Here is an 18,491-nt window from a genome sequence, read left to right on the forward strand (position 1 = left end):
CTGACAATATGGGCAAACTCAGTTTAAAGTTACGTGTTTAGCCCTTTTCTATGGCTGCTAACAATAAAAAAATGAAATAGGAAGATAAGTTTTAACATTTTTGTTAAAGTCACGGTCATTCAAAACCCAGCCTACATAGAGGACTGGTTAATATATATATATATATATATATATATATATATATATATATATATATATAGATATATATAGATATATATATATATATATATATATATATATATAGATATATAGATAGATAGATAGATAGATAGATAGATAGATAGATAGATAGATACAAGCAGCAGAGGACAGCCGTTGTGATTGATGTGGCCATCCCGAGTGATGAAAACATCAGGAAAAAGGAGCATGAGTAAATGGAGAAATACCAAGGGAAGAACTACAAAGAGCCTGGAAGGTGAAGACAACAGTGGTGCCCGTGGTCATCGGAGCATCGGGGCAGTAACCTCCACTAGAGAAGTGGCTCCAACAGATACCTGGAGAAATATCAGACATCTCAGTCAAGAAGAGCACAATTTTAGGAACAGCTAAGATCCGAAGAAGAACCTTCAAGCTCCCAGGTCTCTGGAGCTTGAGAAATGGAGAACCATCCACCCTGCTCAGGAGTATGAGGGGTGGGTGAGAGAGCAGGTTTATATATAATGATATAATTCACAACTCCCTCTAACCTTTGATTAGAGGTGTGGTTTGATTATATAACCTCGGCTTGCCTTAATTTGCCGTTTTACTCGCTGGCGGCAATATGTTGTTTGTTTGTTTGTTTTTTCTTCCAGGGATCAAGTTATAGTCTCAGCACCCCTGCGGTCGGACGGCGGCGAGCATTTATCCTCGGCTGGCTCTTTCCCTGCTGGTTCTCCGCTGCGCGTCTTTACGCGTGCCTGTTCCTTTAAGAAATCTGTGAATGGAGAGTGAACTTGAGCTTTCCGCGCTGACGTACAGGGTTACAGAGGTTGATGTTCCCCCGTGGAAAGAGGCAGAGATCTGTGATGAGGACCGCACAGGGGGGAGACCAGATTGTTTTTTATCCTCGCTTTTTTTTCCTCATTTTAATATTTTAAATGAAGTTTTAAGTGGGCATATCTAGAGTGGGTGCGAACATAACGGTTCCGTTTTAACCTACGCCCTGTTCTGAACGCCCCCCCCCCCCCTTTTTTTTATTTCAATTCATTTTCGCTTTTACACTTTGACGAGTCTGGAAATACCAAAGTCCCCCTGTTGGATCGCAATGCCGCTGGATCGCCGCTGTTGGTGAGACGCAGTGAGCTTCCCTCTGCTCCGCTGCTCGGTTTTTTAAGTGAAAAATGCTTCATGACGAGGAGGAGCAGGCGGTGACTCCAAGCCCTGCGCAGCACGGGACAGCGGTGCGCAGCAGTGGCCCCTTCACCCTGACCAGCAGCGGCACAGTGGGCCTCCTGCCACCTGCCTACCCTAAAGTGGAGTTCAAGAAAAACGCACTGACTGATGACTATAAGATCACATCTCAGGTTCTAGGACTGGGAATCAATGGCAAGGTGCTGGAGTGTTATTGTAAGAGGACGGGGGAGAAATGCGCCCTTAAGGTTCGTAAATCCTTCAACTTGATGTTTATTTACATGAAAGGCATCAATAATTCATTTCCCCTCAGTCTCAGGGTTTTTTTTAGCTGTAGAAACATGTTTCTGCTTTAATCAGCAACATTTGCTTATAATAATTATTTTTTCCCCCAGTTTTAGTATTTGCTATAAGTTTTTATTAATTTAGAAAAAAATAACACATTTTGCAGCAACCTAAAAGCAAATCTGCCAGAGAGCTGGCCAGACAGTGATGTGCTGTCTGGGTTGCTTTCAGATTTTTTCTCTTCCTTTTTTTCCCTTTTTTTTTTCTCCTCTGCTGCCTGGACAATCATCTGCTCTGTAATGAAATTGCATAATAGTCTGCATGACTCTAACATTTAACTGAAGTTGTAATTTTCCTCTCATCTGCTCCACCGTGAGTGTTCAGGAATGAGCGTACATTTAATCAACAAACAGCAGGAAGGCCACAGGGTTGCAGCAGAGCTTTCTAAAAAATAAACAGGAAGAGGGGCTCTGGTGACTGCTTCCATGTGTTTTCTTGGAAAGTCTGACTAGGCCATGACCAAGCAGGTATCATGAAATGCTGGGAGCTGCCTCTTTCCTGGTTAGCACTCGTGCTTGAGTGGCACACTCTAAAAATTAGTTTAGTTATACAAAAAAAAATTGAAATTACAATATTTTAAATTTCTTTTATTCATAGTTTTTTCCTTCAAATACATTTTTTTTTCTGATTAAACTAATAATTAAGTAAAAAAAGCATGCTTGACTCTTCATATTTCTATTGTTTGACTTTTTATTCTGTTTGACTGAATAAAATGTATTATTAATTATTATTAATTGAACAACAACTAATAGATTTTTGAGAAATGGAGAGCCACCCATTACAGCCGACATAATAGATTGTTGTAACAGTCCTTTGTGTGTGTGTGTGTATTATATATATATATCAATTAACTTTATATTCTGAATTTTGAAAAAAAATATATAGTTTTGACTAGTTTGCTGTCACTGTCATTTTTCATGTTAGTGGATAATATTCATTCTTCACCAGGGTTATTTTTTGTAAGTAATGTTCCTCCTTGTGCTAGTCATCAGCTTTTCTCCTTAATAACAGCATTGCAAATCTATTGTTTCACATTACTTATTTCAGCTGTGTGCTTTTAGCTGTCAGACATAACAAGCAGGTTTATTTTCCTGAAACGGCAACAGCTACGTCTCAGACTTCGGTAAACACATCATTATCCCTCAGACTGGTCCTGTACCTGATTCAAGGCAACGCCTCGTTTCAGGAAACACTTTATGCTCAAGCTCTGTTTTAGGGATAAACTTCCCCTCTGTTGCTTGTTGGCGGGCTGTGAATATTTTGGACAGACTCCCCTCGTCCAATAGGCTTAGAAAACCTTTTCTTTTTATCGCGTATAGCAAAAATAAGTCCTGTAAGTGTAAATCCCCAAAATGAACTTTTTTTGCAGATACATTGTATAAATTGGGCTCCTTTAATGTTACTGTGCATTTTTTTATGTGAACTTTTTTAGTTCTGCAATATCTGTCTTAAAACCTTGTCAGTGCTGCCGTCTTAGGGATGAAATGGTGACTACTGCAGCTGAATTTTCCTATTGGTTCAAATGGTACATGATTTCATCACAGTAGCCCCGCATTCAGGTATAAAGGCTTCTTAGACACTTTCTTAGAAACTCAGGAGTTGGAATCACAAACATTGAGAGCATTGATCGATCATGTTTAGCGATTGTTACTGCTTTGAACGTTAGCCCACGTCACCAATGATGCTAACATCACCTCACCACTCACAAACTGGATCTATCCTCCACTACATCGCTGAGTCAGCGCCTTGAGTCAGCAGCTCAAACTGATAAGGCTCAGATCCGCTATGCTCCCTTAACCTCCGGTGACGGGGGGGGGGGGGGGGGGGGGGGGGGGGGTGAAAAACCCTCCGCCTCGAAGGACCAATGTCACTTTCCCTCATCCTGACCACAGCCTCGCTTAAGGCCCACCTCTTATCACCACACTTAGCCATGTTTCTTGGTACCGCCCACTTTGGTGGCATTTTTTTCAAAATGTGTCTGTGGGCGGGGTCATGCCTTTACAAGTGACTTACACTTTAAATATCTCTATCAGAAATCCTAAATGGAGGAAGTGAGGCATTTTATTAAAAAATTACTGACAAAAATTTTAATTTGGACACCAAAATTCATACTCAGTGTCTAACACTGTATAAGTATGACCAGTTGATTTTGCCTTTAAGACCAATTCTTTGATTAGTGTTGATGCTAAATGCAGCTAGCACTAGCTTGAGCTAATGATGTAGCAGGGAAAAGGCTTTGTTATAAAATGGCACAAAACAAAGACAGCAACCTCGAGTTGTCTGATAAGACTGAATAGACTGACATTAACATTTATATACAGCACATTTTACCATCTTAACATACCGTGTTTCATCCTGTGAAGGAGGGACGGTGAAATCTGCTCAGGTTGTTTGATTATTTCCCAATAAACAAGGTCACCGTGTCTGTTTAAAACCACCCAACATCCATCTCAGCAACATTAACCCAGCCGTAATAACCCATTAGTTTTTAAAGTGTAGCAGATGTTTTATCCTATGCTTTTCAAGAAAAGCTGAACATATTCCACATTCATCGCTCCTCCAGGATTCAGACCGGACTTGTGGTTTTCCCAAGGATCGTAACGTGGATCGCAGGAAATCCTAATGGTCTCAGTTGCAGCACTCGGCCTCGTAGATAGATCATGTTACTGAATGCAGTCTTACAGTTTCAGTGTTAATGCATTTTATATGGAATTGCTGCTTGAAACGAAGATAAAGTAACAACAACTCTGATCTTATAACATACAGAAATGTATTTTTGGTGCGTTTTACCAGATTCTCTATGACACACCTAGAGCCAGACGAGAGGTTGAGCTCCACTGGCGAGTGTCAGGAGGCCCCCACATCGTGAGGATCCTCAGCCTGTATGAGAACATGCACCAGGGGAAGAAATGTCTCCTCGTTGTGATGGAGTGGTAAGTGTTACCAACACTTTAACCAGTTGGAACATAACCGGCCTACATCTCCACATGGGGCCAAATAGCTAATAGATACCTGGGAGATTTTGGAAATAACAGGAAGCCGCGTAATCCTTTACAGAAAACTAGAGTTTTGTAAAGATTCCCATAAACAACAATTAAATCAAGTAACCATAAATGATCATTTACTGTGATAGTATGACGTCATCATCTGAATGGTTGGGGAGTCCTTAACCACCGAGGTTTTGTAACAGCCTTGTTTCGGACAACAATGCAGACAAAATCAAGTTAAATAATAATGAAAGGCTCATAAAGACAACTCAGAGAGACCAATGCAGTATGAATCATTTAAAGGTGTAATCTTTTTTTTATCTCTTCATGGCTAAAGTAACTGTGTAAATAATAACTTAATAAATAGTAACAAATAGATTGTCCCGGTGTGCTCCACTTAAAAAGCTTACAGATAAAACATTTCATAAAGACAAAACCTCTTTCAAAAAGTCTTTCAACTCCCATGAATAAAGTTAAAAACAGAAAGCAAAAACTTGCTTAGATTTAATTTCTAAATCTAAGCAATTTCTAAATCTAAGTGTTTTGTTTTGTTCTGTCCTCGGTTTCATTATTTCATTCACTCGTATCAACACTTTGGACTGTTTTTAAAGGGCTTAATAAATTAAGTTTCCTGGTCCTGGTTCAGCTCGGTTTGGCTTTAAGGGATAAAAACAACTGTAAAGCTGCGTTACTACAATGTAATGCTACCCTGAACCTTTATCCCCCTGAATCCTGTTTACACTGAACTCTTAATCTCCCCTGAACTGTTTGTGGTCTGCGTTTTGATTGGCGCTGCTGTTTATGCGAAACATGTCCTCTGATGCGGATAGACTCGGCCAAATCCTCAGTAACCTAAAGCCTGCAGGCGTGTTGCCTTGTCCGTCTGTCCATATAACTATAAAGCCCCTCTGAACTTTAAAAGTGTTAAGCAGTAGCAACTGTTAAATAAGTCTAATGGATGCAAACCTCTGCCAGCACTGCATTCGTTGCCCTGGAGCGATGAACCAAAGAACATGTCTGGATGTCATAACCTGTGATTTATTTTTACATAGCAGTTGCGCCAAACTCAGTGAAAACTCTTCATTATCAGACATCTAATAAATTAAAGCTAATTATCATGTGTTAATCATAAAAATTTCTTTGGGGTCGTGGCGGTGTCTGTGTGTGCCCCGAAAAATATAAAAGCTGTTTTATAGAGATTTTATTTTACTAATAAAAATGTTACATTGATTGATGAATTTACTTCCTCTGTTTTTCTGGATGGCCTAAAAAACAAAAGTCACTAGTTTGAAATATATCAAAGCTAAAGAACATATGAGGTGTAGAAAAGCTTAACCTGGAAGGATTGAAATGCAGTAATGAGAAAATTCGTCCCACTTGAAATATTTGCACCCTGCCCCACAATGTCGCCTCCCTGGTTGTTTGACCTGAGGAATGTGGCACCGTCATGCGTCTGGAAATTGTTCTCGAGAATGAACCAGACCCATGGAGGTCCACAATTTTCTTTCTGATGCCTTGGGATGTTTTATTTGGATTTCTTTCATGATATCCTACAAGGAAGAAGCGTGTTTGAGGTGTTGCCTTAAAAAGCTTCCACAGGTTTTGAATTACACTAAAAAGCCAAAAAAAACGGGCAGTTGCCTCTGGGCTTCCCAAACTCTTTAAAGGCATAACAATCTATGCAAACATCTGACATCTCCATATACAAATTCTCTGAGTCATTATTCTGGCTTTTGGCAAATAGAAATAATCTTGGTCAGTGAGACAGTGAGCCGATGTACGGAGGTCAGACCATGACAGGCGAATTACAAGAACCACCTTCAAATAAAGCCAACATTTAGATATAACCTGTAAAATATCAACCTTTAACCTGACAGCTCTATGAGGTTATTTATATCCCACAAAGAAATTCTGCTTTTTTTTACATAAATCATTGTAAACGTGCTCTGCACTGAGCTCGCTTTTGCTCTAAACCCTAAATCATCGGGCACAGTGGTCTGCTTTGTTCCAACCGCTGAGGAGAACCGTCCTGTAGGAGCTTGCCAAGCGTGTCCTCTCTGTCCCAGTTCTCATCTCTTTGTCCACCTTGTCTCAGCATGGAGGGAGGGGAGCTGTTCAGCCGCATCCAGGCCAGAGGGGACCAGGCCTTCACTGAGAGAGGTGGGTCAGGCGTTCTGCTCAGCAGTCTCGTTTCCGTCGTGTGACCTTACGCCTCTGTGTTCACCTCGAACGTGTCCCCCCCTTTAGAGGTTTCGGAGATCATGCACGACATCGGCACGGCCATAAAGTATCTCCACCACGTGGACATCGCTCACAGAGACGTGAAGGTAACGCTCTGTCAGAGTAGGTCCTGTCAGAGGTCGTAAGAGAGGATTTATGTTCCTTTTTTTGCTATTTCAGCCTGAGAACCTGCTGTACACGACAAAGGACAGCAACGCAACGCTAAAACTGACCGACTTTGGCTTCGCAAAGGAGACCAAAGTGCACAACTCCCTCCAAACCCCCTGTTACACCCCGTATTATGTTGGTGAGCGTTTAAGCCTCCACCGGAAGCTACTGTCAGCCATTTATGTTGCTTCACTTGCACACCATTCATTTGTTTTATTGTTGTTTTGTTCTTTCTTTTTCCATGTAGCACCGGAAGTGTTGGGGCCAGAGAAATATGACAAGTCATGTGATATGTGGTCTCTGGGGGTCATCATGTACATCCTGTGAGAATTGTGCATGTCTCCAACTCATTCTTTGATTATCTGCTAATCAGCTGTTGAAGCAAGCAAAAGCTGTTTTTCTGTCCTTTGGTTTTGCTTTTCTTTGATATTTTATTTATTTTATCTTATCCTTTTCTCTGTTAAATCTTTTCTTTTCTATCCATTGTCTTTATTTTTATTTCTTCTTCTGTTCTTCTATTTCTGCTCTTAGGTATTTTTTTACTGCTTTGCTTTTTTCTTTATTGTTTTTTGTATTTTTTTGCTGTTGATTTTATTAATTTAAATGTTTTCATTATCTTGTCTTGGTATTATTTCCTTTTCATTTTCTTATTTATTGTGTTTCTCTGTGTTGATCTGTTTCCTGTGTTTCGCAGACTCTGTGGATTCCCCCCCTTCTACTCCAACACAGGTCAGGCCATTTCTCCAGGAATGAAGCAGAGGATCAGACTGGGCCAGTATAAATTTCCTAACCCTGAGTGGGCCGACGTTTCTGAGGAAGGTCAGTATATTTTTAACCATTTCCGACAGAACACATATTAAATAATTCAATAAAACTAGAAAATATTATGTTAAACACAAGAATGTCCTGATAAATGGTTTAGGCACAAGCAGATTTGATTAGTAAAATATTAATTTTAGACCTCATGCACTCATAACTGAAGTTATTGTAACCCGCACAAAGCCCCAAGAGTTTACCATCACAGAACTTCTCCAGCTTCAGTCAAAGTTTGCTTTTAACATTAGTTGCTTTCTTTCTGAATCAACGCCCACTGGAACGGACTGAACTTATACAGCGTCTTTCCAGTCGTACTGACCACTCAAAGCGCTTTGCACTGGAGCCACATTCACGTGATCGCACTCACTGACCCACATACATCCATACACCGATATGCAGATCAGTAGGCAACTTTGGGGTTAAGTGCCTTGCCCAGGTGCACATCAACATCTGACGGGGAGAAGCTGGAGTCGAGCCCACGACCTTCAGATTACAAGATGATTACGCTACCCACAGTCGCCCCAGTCTTTCTCTGCTTATTTTCTGCCATCAACATTTCAATATTACTTTGCTAAACCATGTTGGACCGACTTGTAAAATAATACTTTAAAAATAACCTAATTTATATTTGATTTATTAACTTGCGTAACATATTCTGTTATAAAGCAACATTTCTGTTCCTTCCACTCACAATGCCAAACATAAGAAGCCCAGAGGTTACTGATGTAGAGGAAAGTCGAGCAAATGTATTATCCAAAGCTATGATTAAAAACCTTTGCACAGTACAGAAGCTTTAAATCAGACTGAATGTTTAGGGAACATAATGGCATCTCTGGTTTTGAAAATAAATCGCTTGATTTGTAGCGCCGTAACGCAATATTATGAAAGCACATTAAAATGAGAGCTGTCGGGTCGTTTGCCTGCAGCCAAGCAGCTGATCGTTCAGCTGCTGAAGACAGACCCCAGTGAGAGGATGACCATCAGCCAGTTCATGAACCATCCCTGGATCAGCGTGAGTGAATACTTTACATTCACTCTGCCTCTAAATCATAACAGCATGCTGTTCTCTGAGTAATGTTCATGCTTCGACCCAACAGCAGTCCATGGTGGTCCCACAAACGCCTCTGCACACATCTCGGATTCTGACAGAAGAGATGGAGCTGTGGGACGGCGTGAAGGTGATGTTCGGTCCATCTGCGTGGTGTTTATTTATTTTTTATTTTTTTTTTTGTATTTCATAATGGTGCCACAAGGTGGCAGACATGTGCCAGATCACGTTCACAGCTCAAACTCTTCCTGCAGGAGGGGATGACCAGCGCCCTGGCCAGCATGCGCGTCGACTACGACCAGGTGAAGATCAAGGACCTGGACATGTCCAACAACCCTCTGCTGAACAAGAGACGCAACAGGCTGACGCCCAGGCCGACGGGCAACGCGGAGGGAGCGGACAGAGGAAGCAGGGATGGATGGCTGCCGCGTTACCGTCAGGGAGAGGACGCATGTGATAGGATTGATGATACGGATTTCTGGACTGAAATAGTGTAAAAGCAAACTGTAGGCCCAATTCCATCCTCACATCATATACCTTCTGTGTTTCTACTTGTTTCTCATTACTCAATAGTGTGTGTGTGTGTGTGTGTGTGTGTGTGTGTGTGTGTGTGTGTGTGTGTGTGTGTGTGTGTGTGTGTGTGGAGGGGGGGGGGGGGGGGGGGTCACATTTGTATTCTAACAATCTTACTGAAATAAATGTTTAACTAACACACTGAATGTGTCACTTTTTCAAACATGAGATACATCCATACACAGCAATTTATTTACTCCCTTACAGAAAATAAAATAAATGTGCATATAGAAGTAAAACAGATAAGTTAAATTTCAGTTAAGTGCATTGAAACCATAAGAGACAAAGGTTTTAATTTATTTCTTAATTTCTGCTGTTTCACCTTTCCCCGGTCATAAAAAAAATCTCCTTTCCTGATGCTCTGCAGACACATCTGCTTCAAGTTTAGTCCTCAGAATTATACGCCAAATCATGAAACATGTCATCTCAAGGCACTTTACAAAAGTGCCTTGAGATGACAAAAAGAAAGTAAATTCTGCAATTTCTTAAATGTTCCCCATGTTTTAAAAAATTGCATGCGTCCGGTCTCCACTTAGAAATCATCCATACCATTCCTCCTTCACACTTTTCAGAAAATAAAATAAAAACGTAGGCTAATCTCACAAAAAATCTAAATCAAATCTAGAGACGGTGCAGTGATCAGACCTAGATGTCTTTAAACTTCTTTAAAAATAGCAAAACAGCCTCTGTTGTTATGGGGTGGGTTCTGAGCACAGTACGTGTATAGTAACAATATCCTTTACTAATTAATTTATTGTGCTTGTTTTTATCCAGATGGTGGTGGCAGCATTATGCTGTGGGAAGGGGACAAGTAAACTGGTCAGGCGTGATGGGGAGTTGGATGGGGTTAAATACGTGGCAATGGAAACCCTGTCAGAGGCTGAGAACATTTAGGCTTAACTTTCAGAGTGGCAAACATACTGCCACAGATGCAATGAAATGGTTTTGATCCAAATGTGTATTTGTATAAATACTTGCAGTGCAAAGCATGGCATAAGGAATTCAAATGAAAGTGCAAACCTCGTCCATAATAAATTTCTGTAATTCTGTTCTAATGTAATACTCCTTAAACCAGGGAAACGGTTGTTGGAACAAAAATTAAACTTGCCGCAGTTACACTTCTGATTTGATTTCCTAAGCAGAAATGCAACACCAATTTTAAAGAGTCGTAACAGAAACATTTTGCATTAGTTTAAACCAAATCAACTGTGGCTCTCTGTGTCTGAGGTGACCATGGTTGCGCTCCGATTGGCCAGAACATGAAAACAGATTTGCCTATTCAAAAATGTGCTCTGCTCACACACTGTCCATAAATTTGCATGAACGCACATTATACAGGAACCAAACAGGACATTCAAACCAGGTATGAAGGCCAGAAAGGACCTTTTGGACACATAGAGACGACTTAAGGTAAAGCTAGAGGCTGCTGAACGGAGTGAAGGACCAAATGATGGCGTTCAGTCATATTCTCCAGTCTCAAGTAATGAGCGATCTGCTGACAATCCGTGAGAAAGGCATCCTCGCTGGTCTGCTGGAACCGGACTGTAAGGTCAGTTCAGTTTTTACTGTCTTTAAAGGACCAAGTTGGATTGCTAAAATATGGCCTACATGTGGAAACATTTAACACAGAACTAAAACTTCATTAATGTGGCTGATTGCTGCTGCTATAAAAGCGTTGTATGTGTATAAATGAATTTAATCCCATGCCTGGGGTAGTTTTTAATGTTATCAGCTGCAGCTATCTGGAGACCTGGAGGATGAATGGACTGTCTGTGTGGGCTCCAGCTAGCCAATGTTTGCTTGACATTTTTTTAAAGTTGAAATACTTTAAAATGGAGCCTTACAAATCTTATAAAATCGGTAAATTAAATTCTACAATTTCTTACTGATATATACTTAAATGTTCCCCATGTTTTAAAAAATTGCATGTGTCCGGTCTCCACTTAGAAATCATCCATACCATTCCTCCTTCATAAAATAATGATGCTTTTGGTTTTATTTAAAAAGTACACGTTTAATCAACTTATTATATCAAATTCTAACTTCAGTAATGAAATCAATAAACTATGAAATGAATAAAATGTATCATTCTGCACAGTTACCAGCATTATTTCCTGTGTGACTCTGAAATTGAACCAGAATGCCTGAGAGGATTTTACCTGAGGCAATTAATATATACAGTGCCATGCAAAAGTATTCACCCCTTTGGCTTCTTATCTATTTTGTTTTGTTCCAACTTGTAATGTTAATGTTTGCATTTTATGTGATGGATCTGCACAAAATAAGCTAAGCTGGTGAAGAAAAATAACAAAAAATGTATACATAAAAAGGATTTACAAAATAAAATCTGAAAACTGGAATGTGCCATCAAGCCCCTAAGGAGTTCTGGTGCTACCAATTACCTTGATAAGTTGCATAGTTGGCGAAATGAAGTCCCCCTGTGTGCAATTTAGTTTTGTCACATGATCTGTCAGCATAACACACCTTTCCTGAAAGGCCCCAGAGCTGTAGCACCACTGAGCAGGAGACTTCCCACCATGAATTTAATTGAATACCTTTGTAAGTCCCCCAGGGGGGGAAATTACATTTCAGTACAGCCCGTCCAAGTCAGACTGGTGCCTGAGGCTGCTGCCCAAGGAGGCAGCAATGGCCGAGGATCTATCCAAACAAGTCAGGGACAAAGTTGTTGAGAAGTACAAGTCAGGGTGGGGTTATAAAAAATATCTAGGCTGTTTCCCCGTAGCACCATCAGATCCCCCATCTTCAAATCGAAAGCACACGGTGTGATCACAACCCTACTAAGAGAGTAGCGTCTACCGGAGCTCATAGACCAGGCAATGAGGGCATTAACCAGAGACCAAAGGTCACCCTGAAGGAGCGGCAGAGCTCCACAGCAGAGACTGGAGGCTCTGTCTATAGGACCACAATAAACTATACTCTCCATAGAGCTGGGCTTTATGGAAGAGTGACTAAAAAACAGCCATTACTTGGTGAAACATGGTGGTGGGAGCATCATGCTGTGGGATGTTTTTCAGCAGCAGAGACTGGAAAACTGGTTTGACTCTGCAGGTGGTGCTAAAAACGGGGATATTCTTTAGCAAAACCTGAGTCAGTCTGCTGGTGATCTGAGACCAGGACAAAGGTTCACCTTCCAGCAGGACAATGACCTGAAGCATGCCGTTAAAGTAACAGTCGTCTGTTTTAAGGCGAGACGTTTGAATGTGTTGTAATGGCCTAGGTAAAGTTCAGACCTCAATCCAATTGAGAATCTGTCGTTAGACATGAAGATATCTGCTCACAAGTGAAAACCATCCAACATGAAGGAGCTGCAGCAGTTTAACCTTGAAAAATGGGGGAAAATCTCAGTGTTAAGACGTGGCGAGCTGATAGAGACTGACCCAAAGCCACTTAGAGCTTTGATTGTTGCAACAGGTGGCTCTACAAAGTACTGACTTTAGGGGGGTGGGTGGGGGTGAACAGTTAAGCATGCTGAAGTTTGTTGTTTTCTGCAAAATAAATAAAAAAGTGGCCATTCAAAGTTTGTAGGGATGTTCTGCAGATAAAATGGTGCAACTCAGACAATCCATTTGAACTCCAGGTTGTACGGCAACAAATCTGAAAAATGCCAAGGGGGTTGAACACTTTTGCAAGGCACTGTAGGATTCCTGAGAAATAAAACTAAATAAACGAATAAATATGTATTTATTAAATGCAATTAATAATAATAAAACTATCTAGAAAATAAAAATAGAAACAAATTAGTTTAACAAATAATTTAGACAGACTAATATCAGCATAAATGTTAGCATTGTTCATAATAAGTTGAAATCATGTCTCAGCGCTTTAAATCTGAGGTGATTTTTAAGAGATTCATTTAAAGCTGTGGCTAAAATTACTTTCACAACTGTGATATAGTTCAGTGTTTTTTCTGTCAATTTTCTCTAACTTGCAACATGGTGTTGTACAAGAATACACTAAATAGTATAATTGTAAATCAATTGAGGTTTGAGCGGCAGAGAGTATGTTGGCTGTTCGGTATCGTCTACTGGACTGGATAGTTAAAGTTTATAGAAACAACACATATTTGCAGTTTAGGAATGTGTGCAGTAAACAAACAGGGGCCTCAGTAGTGGCCCTTCCTCAAGTTGGTCACCCATTGGTCACACATTGCTGTGGGATGGTCTTCCATTCTTCATTTCTGCACTGTAAGCTCATTTAATGCATATTTAACTGCGGCAACATAAATGTTTAATCGTATATTCTAGTTGGTTAAAACGACAGTAGCCCAGATACTCCAGGCCAAGGATACTGAAGGCCAGAGGCGACGATGGCATCGTTTGGAGTGTGGAGTGGTGTGCCTCGTCGAGGACCTATCTGTCCAGTCCTACTTCCTGCGTCTTTACTGTGTCCAAGTAAGTGGAAAAGAGAGAGTTACTAGTTACTCCACCCACTCAAACACAATGAAACGTGCAGCAGCCCCCCCCCCCCCCCCCACCCCCTCTTCCCCCCTTTGTAAAGTGACGGCCATTTTTGTTTACTGTATGCGTACAAGCAGTCCTGCACGTAAGGGACAGCTTCCTCTAATCTGCAGTTTCCTCTGCAAACAACAAGTCCTGTTTTAATTGGTGCATCTGCACTGCTGCACGTATAAACCCCACTGTTTACACCCACATTCACATCTTCTTTGCTTTGTCCCTCCCTTTATCACAGCGTGCCAAGTTACTGTGGGAGCATGAATTGTACATTCCTTTCAAGTACACTGCAAGTCACGCCTACTTCCATACTTTCCCTGGAGAAGTAAGTCTTGCTGTTTGAATAGCCTTTCTGTGTGTTCATTCTGCTCTATACGGTGCCTTGCAAAAGCACTCCACTGCACATTTTGTCACTCATTTTTGGGTTTTTATTGTGACAGACCAACAAAAACTAGCCTGTCGTTGTGAAGCAGAAGGAGAGGACATTTTATAGGTGAAGATCTGAAAAGTGTGCCATGCATTTGCATTCAGACCCCTGTGTAATAGTTGATGGAACCACTTGTTGCTGCATCCACAGTTTTGCATATTTGAAGACTACATTTTTTTATCTTCCAAATTTTACCTATAGGCTCACATTGGATGGAACGTGTCTCTGAACGTTACAATTTCAAACCTTGCTGCAGATTCTTTATTGGATTTGTGTGTGGACTTTGACTATGCCATTGTAACACATGAATATGATTTCATTTAAACCATTTCATTTTAGTTCTGGCTACATATTTGGGATCATTCCCCTGCTTGACGAACTCAGCCCCAGTCTCAAAGCTTTTCTTGCTTATAAACGGGTTTTCTTTAAGGATTATCCTCTATTGTCTTAATTAATCTCCCAATAAACTCTGACCGGTTTCCCTGTCCCTGGTAAAGCAGTGCATCACCAAAGCATGATGCTGCCACTACCATGTGCTAGTGGGGAGGCCGTCGTCAGGGTGGTTTAAAGGGTTTGTTTTTCACCACACATTGTGTCAAGCATTTATTTTTTACCAAATCGTTTAATGTTAATTTTGGCTGATCAGAGCCAAGGCTTTTATATATTTCCTGTAACTCCCATATGGCTTGTTGCAAAATTCTTAGAGCTTTCTTTCAACAACTTTCCTTTTGCCCGCTCCTAAATCAAAGAACAGAGTAATTAGTCGAGAATTGCATGATCAACAAATTCTTGCACCTGTGCTGTGGATATTTGCAGCTCCTCCAGAAAAGTTACCAAAGGGGGGGTTGCGAGGCTGAAACGTTTGGGAACCCCTTGTTCTAGATAATGGTTTGAAAAGTGTTACATGTGGTTCTCTGCCAAAGTCTTGACATTCATTACAAACCCACATAGATTGACTCGTCATTGTGTGTTGTGCTCTGCTGTCGGACGGTCTGTATTGTTGGAGCAAAGATTAAACCATTGGCTCATACGCCTTTAAATCTAACATCTCACAGTATCTCTCTAACAAATCTTTGAGGCCTAGAGGGAAAAGGGCTGGATTTATCCTGAGATTAAATTGCACACAGGCATTTACTTATTAGGTGACCTAGGAAGGAAATTGGTTGCACTGGATTTTATTTATGGGTATCAAATTAAAATGGGTTAAATAGATCTGCAAACCAAACTTTCCACGCTTTTAATAGTAAAAACATTTTCTCTCCACTTCACAATTATGCACTACTTTGTTGGTCTGTTAACCCATTGTTGGTCTCCCAACATGATATGTTAACGTTTGTCGCTCTAATGTAGAAAAAAGCAGAAAAAAAAAGAAAGATTTTTGCAATGTACCATAGATATCAGACCATTTGCTCTGCCTCTGCAGGACGAACAGGTTGGTCTCAACTTTGCCAATGAAGCTGAGGCGGAGGAGTTTCAGTCTGCAGTGGAGCGTGCTCAAAGTTAGATTAATTATCTGTATCATCTTAGAAGAAAACATTTTTTACAACATATGATTTTTACAAGAGAAGAGGTTTGTAATTGCTTGTTGGTCTCCGCCTGTCTGTTTCCGTTTGCAGAGAAGATGGTTAACGATGCAAAACCTGAAGAGAAGAGCAACACATCAAGAAATACACCTGTTTTAGGGTAAGAGAGAGCGCGCCACATTTTAATGGAGAAGCTGAGACATTCATTGAAGAGGCCATTTTACAGCCTGCTTGGGTTCTTCGTAGGGCAAAAAACAAGCAGAATTTGTACGAGGAGACAACTTCCAGCTTACCTGTTTCAGCCTCTCCAAGTCTGGTAAGCCACCTTGTACACGACCAGTCAAAAATCTGGACTCACCTTTGTCTTTCAATGTCTTTTCTTTTACTGTCTTCACCGTACCCCGTCTACAGTGAAACACCCTCGGTGGACCCAGCTCATTTTACCCAGTCAGGCGACCCCCACTTACTTATTACCTTGAATATAGGATGCATAAAACAGACAAGTATACATTTAGTTATATTTTATCTACGTAAAGACAGAGAAACAGTTACAGTCACACCAGCGCTGATGGGCTCTTGATCGGCAAGAAGCCCCGATTGCTCATTACAGAAACATTATAAAGGAGTTTAGGTTAACACCCATAAAAGGCCGTACACATCCAACCTGCGTCATAAACTGTGTCACCTCCGGGGTGGTATCTGATAGATATGTGCCAATCTTTTTGGGTCGGTGCCATCTAAGTGTGCCATGCAGCTCCGGGATAAACAGCTCGTTCCACTTGACCTCGTTGATATCCTAACAGACCCCCTGATGATGTGCCAAAATGGCACATCACCAAAGATGATCAACCAGTGGAACGACAGCTCTCAGTCTGTCCCTCTCCCAGAACAGTCGGTCATTCCGTCCAGTCCAAGCAATCCAAGCACGTCAGCTTCCGGCTTCCAGAGTCAATCCATCCGTGATCTCCATGGCAGTCGATAGTGTGGCTCAGTCTCTGGGGTCACAACTCTGGGGTCACTTATTTTCATTACTTTCTACAATCCAAATACATAGTGAAGACATCAAAACATGACTGAAAAGTACATAGTTATGAATCAAACTCAAAACATCTAGTATATTTTAGCTTTTTGTAAATACCCCCCTTGGTTTAGATTACTGCTTTGGCCACTCTTGGCCTTCTCTCAGTGAGCTTCATGAGGTTAATCATCTTGAAGCAGACAAACCATTGAATGAGAAAGCGAGTCCAAACTTTTGACTGATAATGCACATAGAAATACATATAAGACACACATCATGTCTCAGTCAAACTGTAGCGTCTTCCTGGAAATAACAGCTCTGTACATCTCTGCTGTGTCTGCATTTAGTTTTCAGATCTGGATCCTAGTATGAGGAGGCTGCTGATGGAGGCACGACTCAGCCAAGAAGACCTGAAAAACAAAGACGTTGCCGAGGTTGTTGACTGCATCATTAACCAGTTTGGAGGACTGAAAGCTGTGCAAAGAGAGCTGAAGAAGAAAGGTAGCTTATCTTTGTCAAAAACGATTTTTTTTTTTACACATTTTCTTTCAGTTTCTATTTGTTTCATGTGAAAAGCTCACCAACTGAATACATGTTTGCTGACAAATCTGATAGGCCCGGTCTCTCAGACTCTGCCGAGAGCTGCAGGGGCGTCCATCTCCTTCGCTTTGCAGAAAGGGCCCTTACCGCCGGTCCCCTCAACCCAAAACTCTCAGGGGACTCCAGAGAATGCGGCCGAGACAGACATGGATGCTCCTCCTCCTTCTGGAGCAGCAGGAAGAATGAGGAGAAGTGCGAGTTTTAAAGATGTAAGAGGAACATGGGGTCTTTGTGTGCGTTGGATTTTTTTAAAAGTCAAGGACTAAACCCACTGTTTTGTGTCGGCAGGTCTCTTCAGTAGAACCACAGGGAAGCGACCTTATTGTGAATTCACTGAGAGAAGTGTTCAGACAAAAGGAGATGTCCATGCAAAACTCCAGAGAATATCAAAACTAAAGTCTAAGAAAGGAAACAAACTTTAAGAAAGCCTGTAAAGAAACAACCTCTGCTGCTTTTCAGATATGCTCTAATTTGAATTTGTACTGTTCTCTCGCAAACTCCTCAGTGCAGCAACAAGAAAGTACTGGAAGTAATAAATGGGAAATGAAAGTGATGATCTTACACAATGCAGTAAATTAAACAACTTTCTTTTTTATAACCAATCACTGGCAAGTTTCCAGAGTAGCTTTCAAATAAAAGAAATGGACGTGTTGATTCAGATTCTTATATCATATTCTTGTGTACAGTAGTCTTCTCTTTTATTTCCAAAATAAACTATCCATTCGGTTTAATACAAAATACCCTTTTTTCCACACGAGGTTAATGGAGGCTATCTATAATTTTTTTTCATCAAGGTCAGTGTTAGTAATGTATCAAAACGTTATGAACTGAAAATTATACATTTGACCAAAATGCAGATGCAATTATGTTCAAAGAACTGAACACGTTTATATCACACTCCCAAAATAACACTTGATGTCCAGGATATTTTTCCCCCTATCATGTCCAGCTTCAAGGTAAGTAGA

At 40.8% G+C, this 18,491-nt stretch overlaps 2 protein-coding genes across 3 annotated transcripts; both read left to right on the top strand.

The window, feature by feature from the left end:
- The first annotated feature begins 948 nt into the window (after positions 1-948).
- Positions 949-9,525, top strand: LOC105927195 (MAP kinase-activated protein kinase 2). 2 transcript variants are annotated; one of them, XM_012863840.3, is made up of 10 exons: positions 949-1,577; positions 4,468-4,607; positions 6,757-6,821; positions 6,909-6,988; positions 7,062-7,188; positions 7,297-7,372; positions 7,744-7,868; positions 8,792-8,877; positions 8,966-9,043; positions 9,168-9,525. In XM_012863840.3, exons 1-10 carry the CDS (start codon positions 1,320-1,322, stop codon positions 9,408-9,410), a joined length of 1,278 nt encoding a protein of 425 aa, XP_012719294.1. In that variant the 5' UTR covers positions 949-1,319; the 3' UTR covers positions 9,411-9,525. The 2 variants fall into 2 exon arrangements, with proteins under 2 accessions (XP_012719294.1, XP_012719293.1); XM_012863839.3 differs by having other exon boundaries at positions 8,963-9,043; positions 9,168-9,524.
- Positions 9,526-10,095: 570 nt separating this feature from the next.
- Positions 10,096-18,288, top strand: si:dkey-197j19.6 (wiskott-Aldrich syndrome protein). The gene is made up of 9 exons (XM_012863841.3): positions 10,096-11,035; positions 13,752-13,898; positions 14,197-14,283; positions 15,809-15,884; positions 16,002-16,068; positions 16,155-16,224; positions 17,274-17,427; positions 17,542-17,735; positions 17,815-18,288. Exons 1-9 carry the CDS (start codon positions 10,934-10,936, stop codon positions 17,920-17,922), a joined length of 1,005 nt encoding a protein of 334 aa, XP_012719295.2. The 5' UTR covers positions 10,096-10,933; the 3' UTR covers positions 17,923-18,288.
- The last annotated feature ends 203 nt before the right edge of the window (positions 18,289-18,491 follow it).

Source organism: Fundulus heteroclitus, chromosome 20 (genome assembly GCF_011125445.2).
Source record: "Fundulus heteroclitus isolate FHET01 chromosome 20, MU-UCD_Fhet_4.1, whole genome shotgun sequence".
In the NCBI taxonomy this organism is placed as follows: Eukaryota; Metazoa; Chordata; class Actinopteri; order Cyprinodontiformes; family Fundulidae; genus Fundulus; species Fundulus heteroclitus.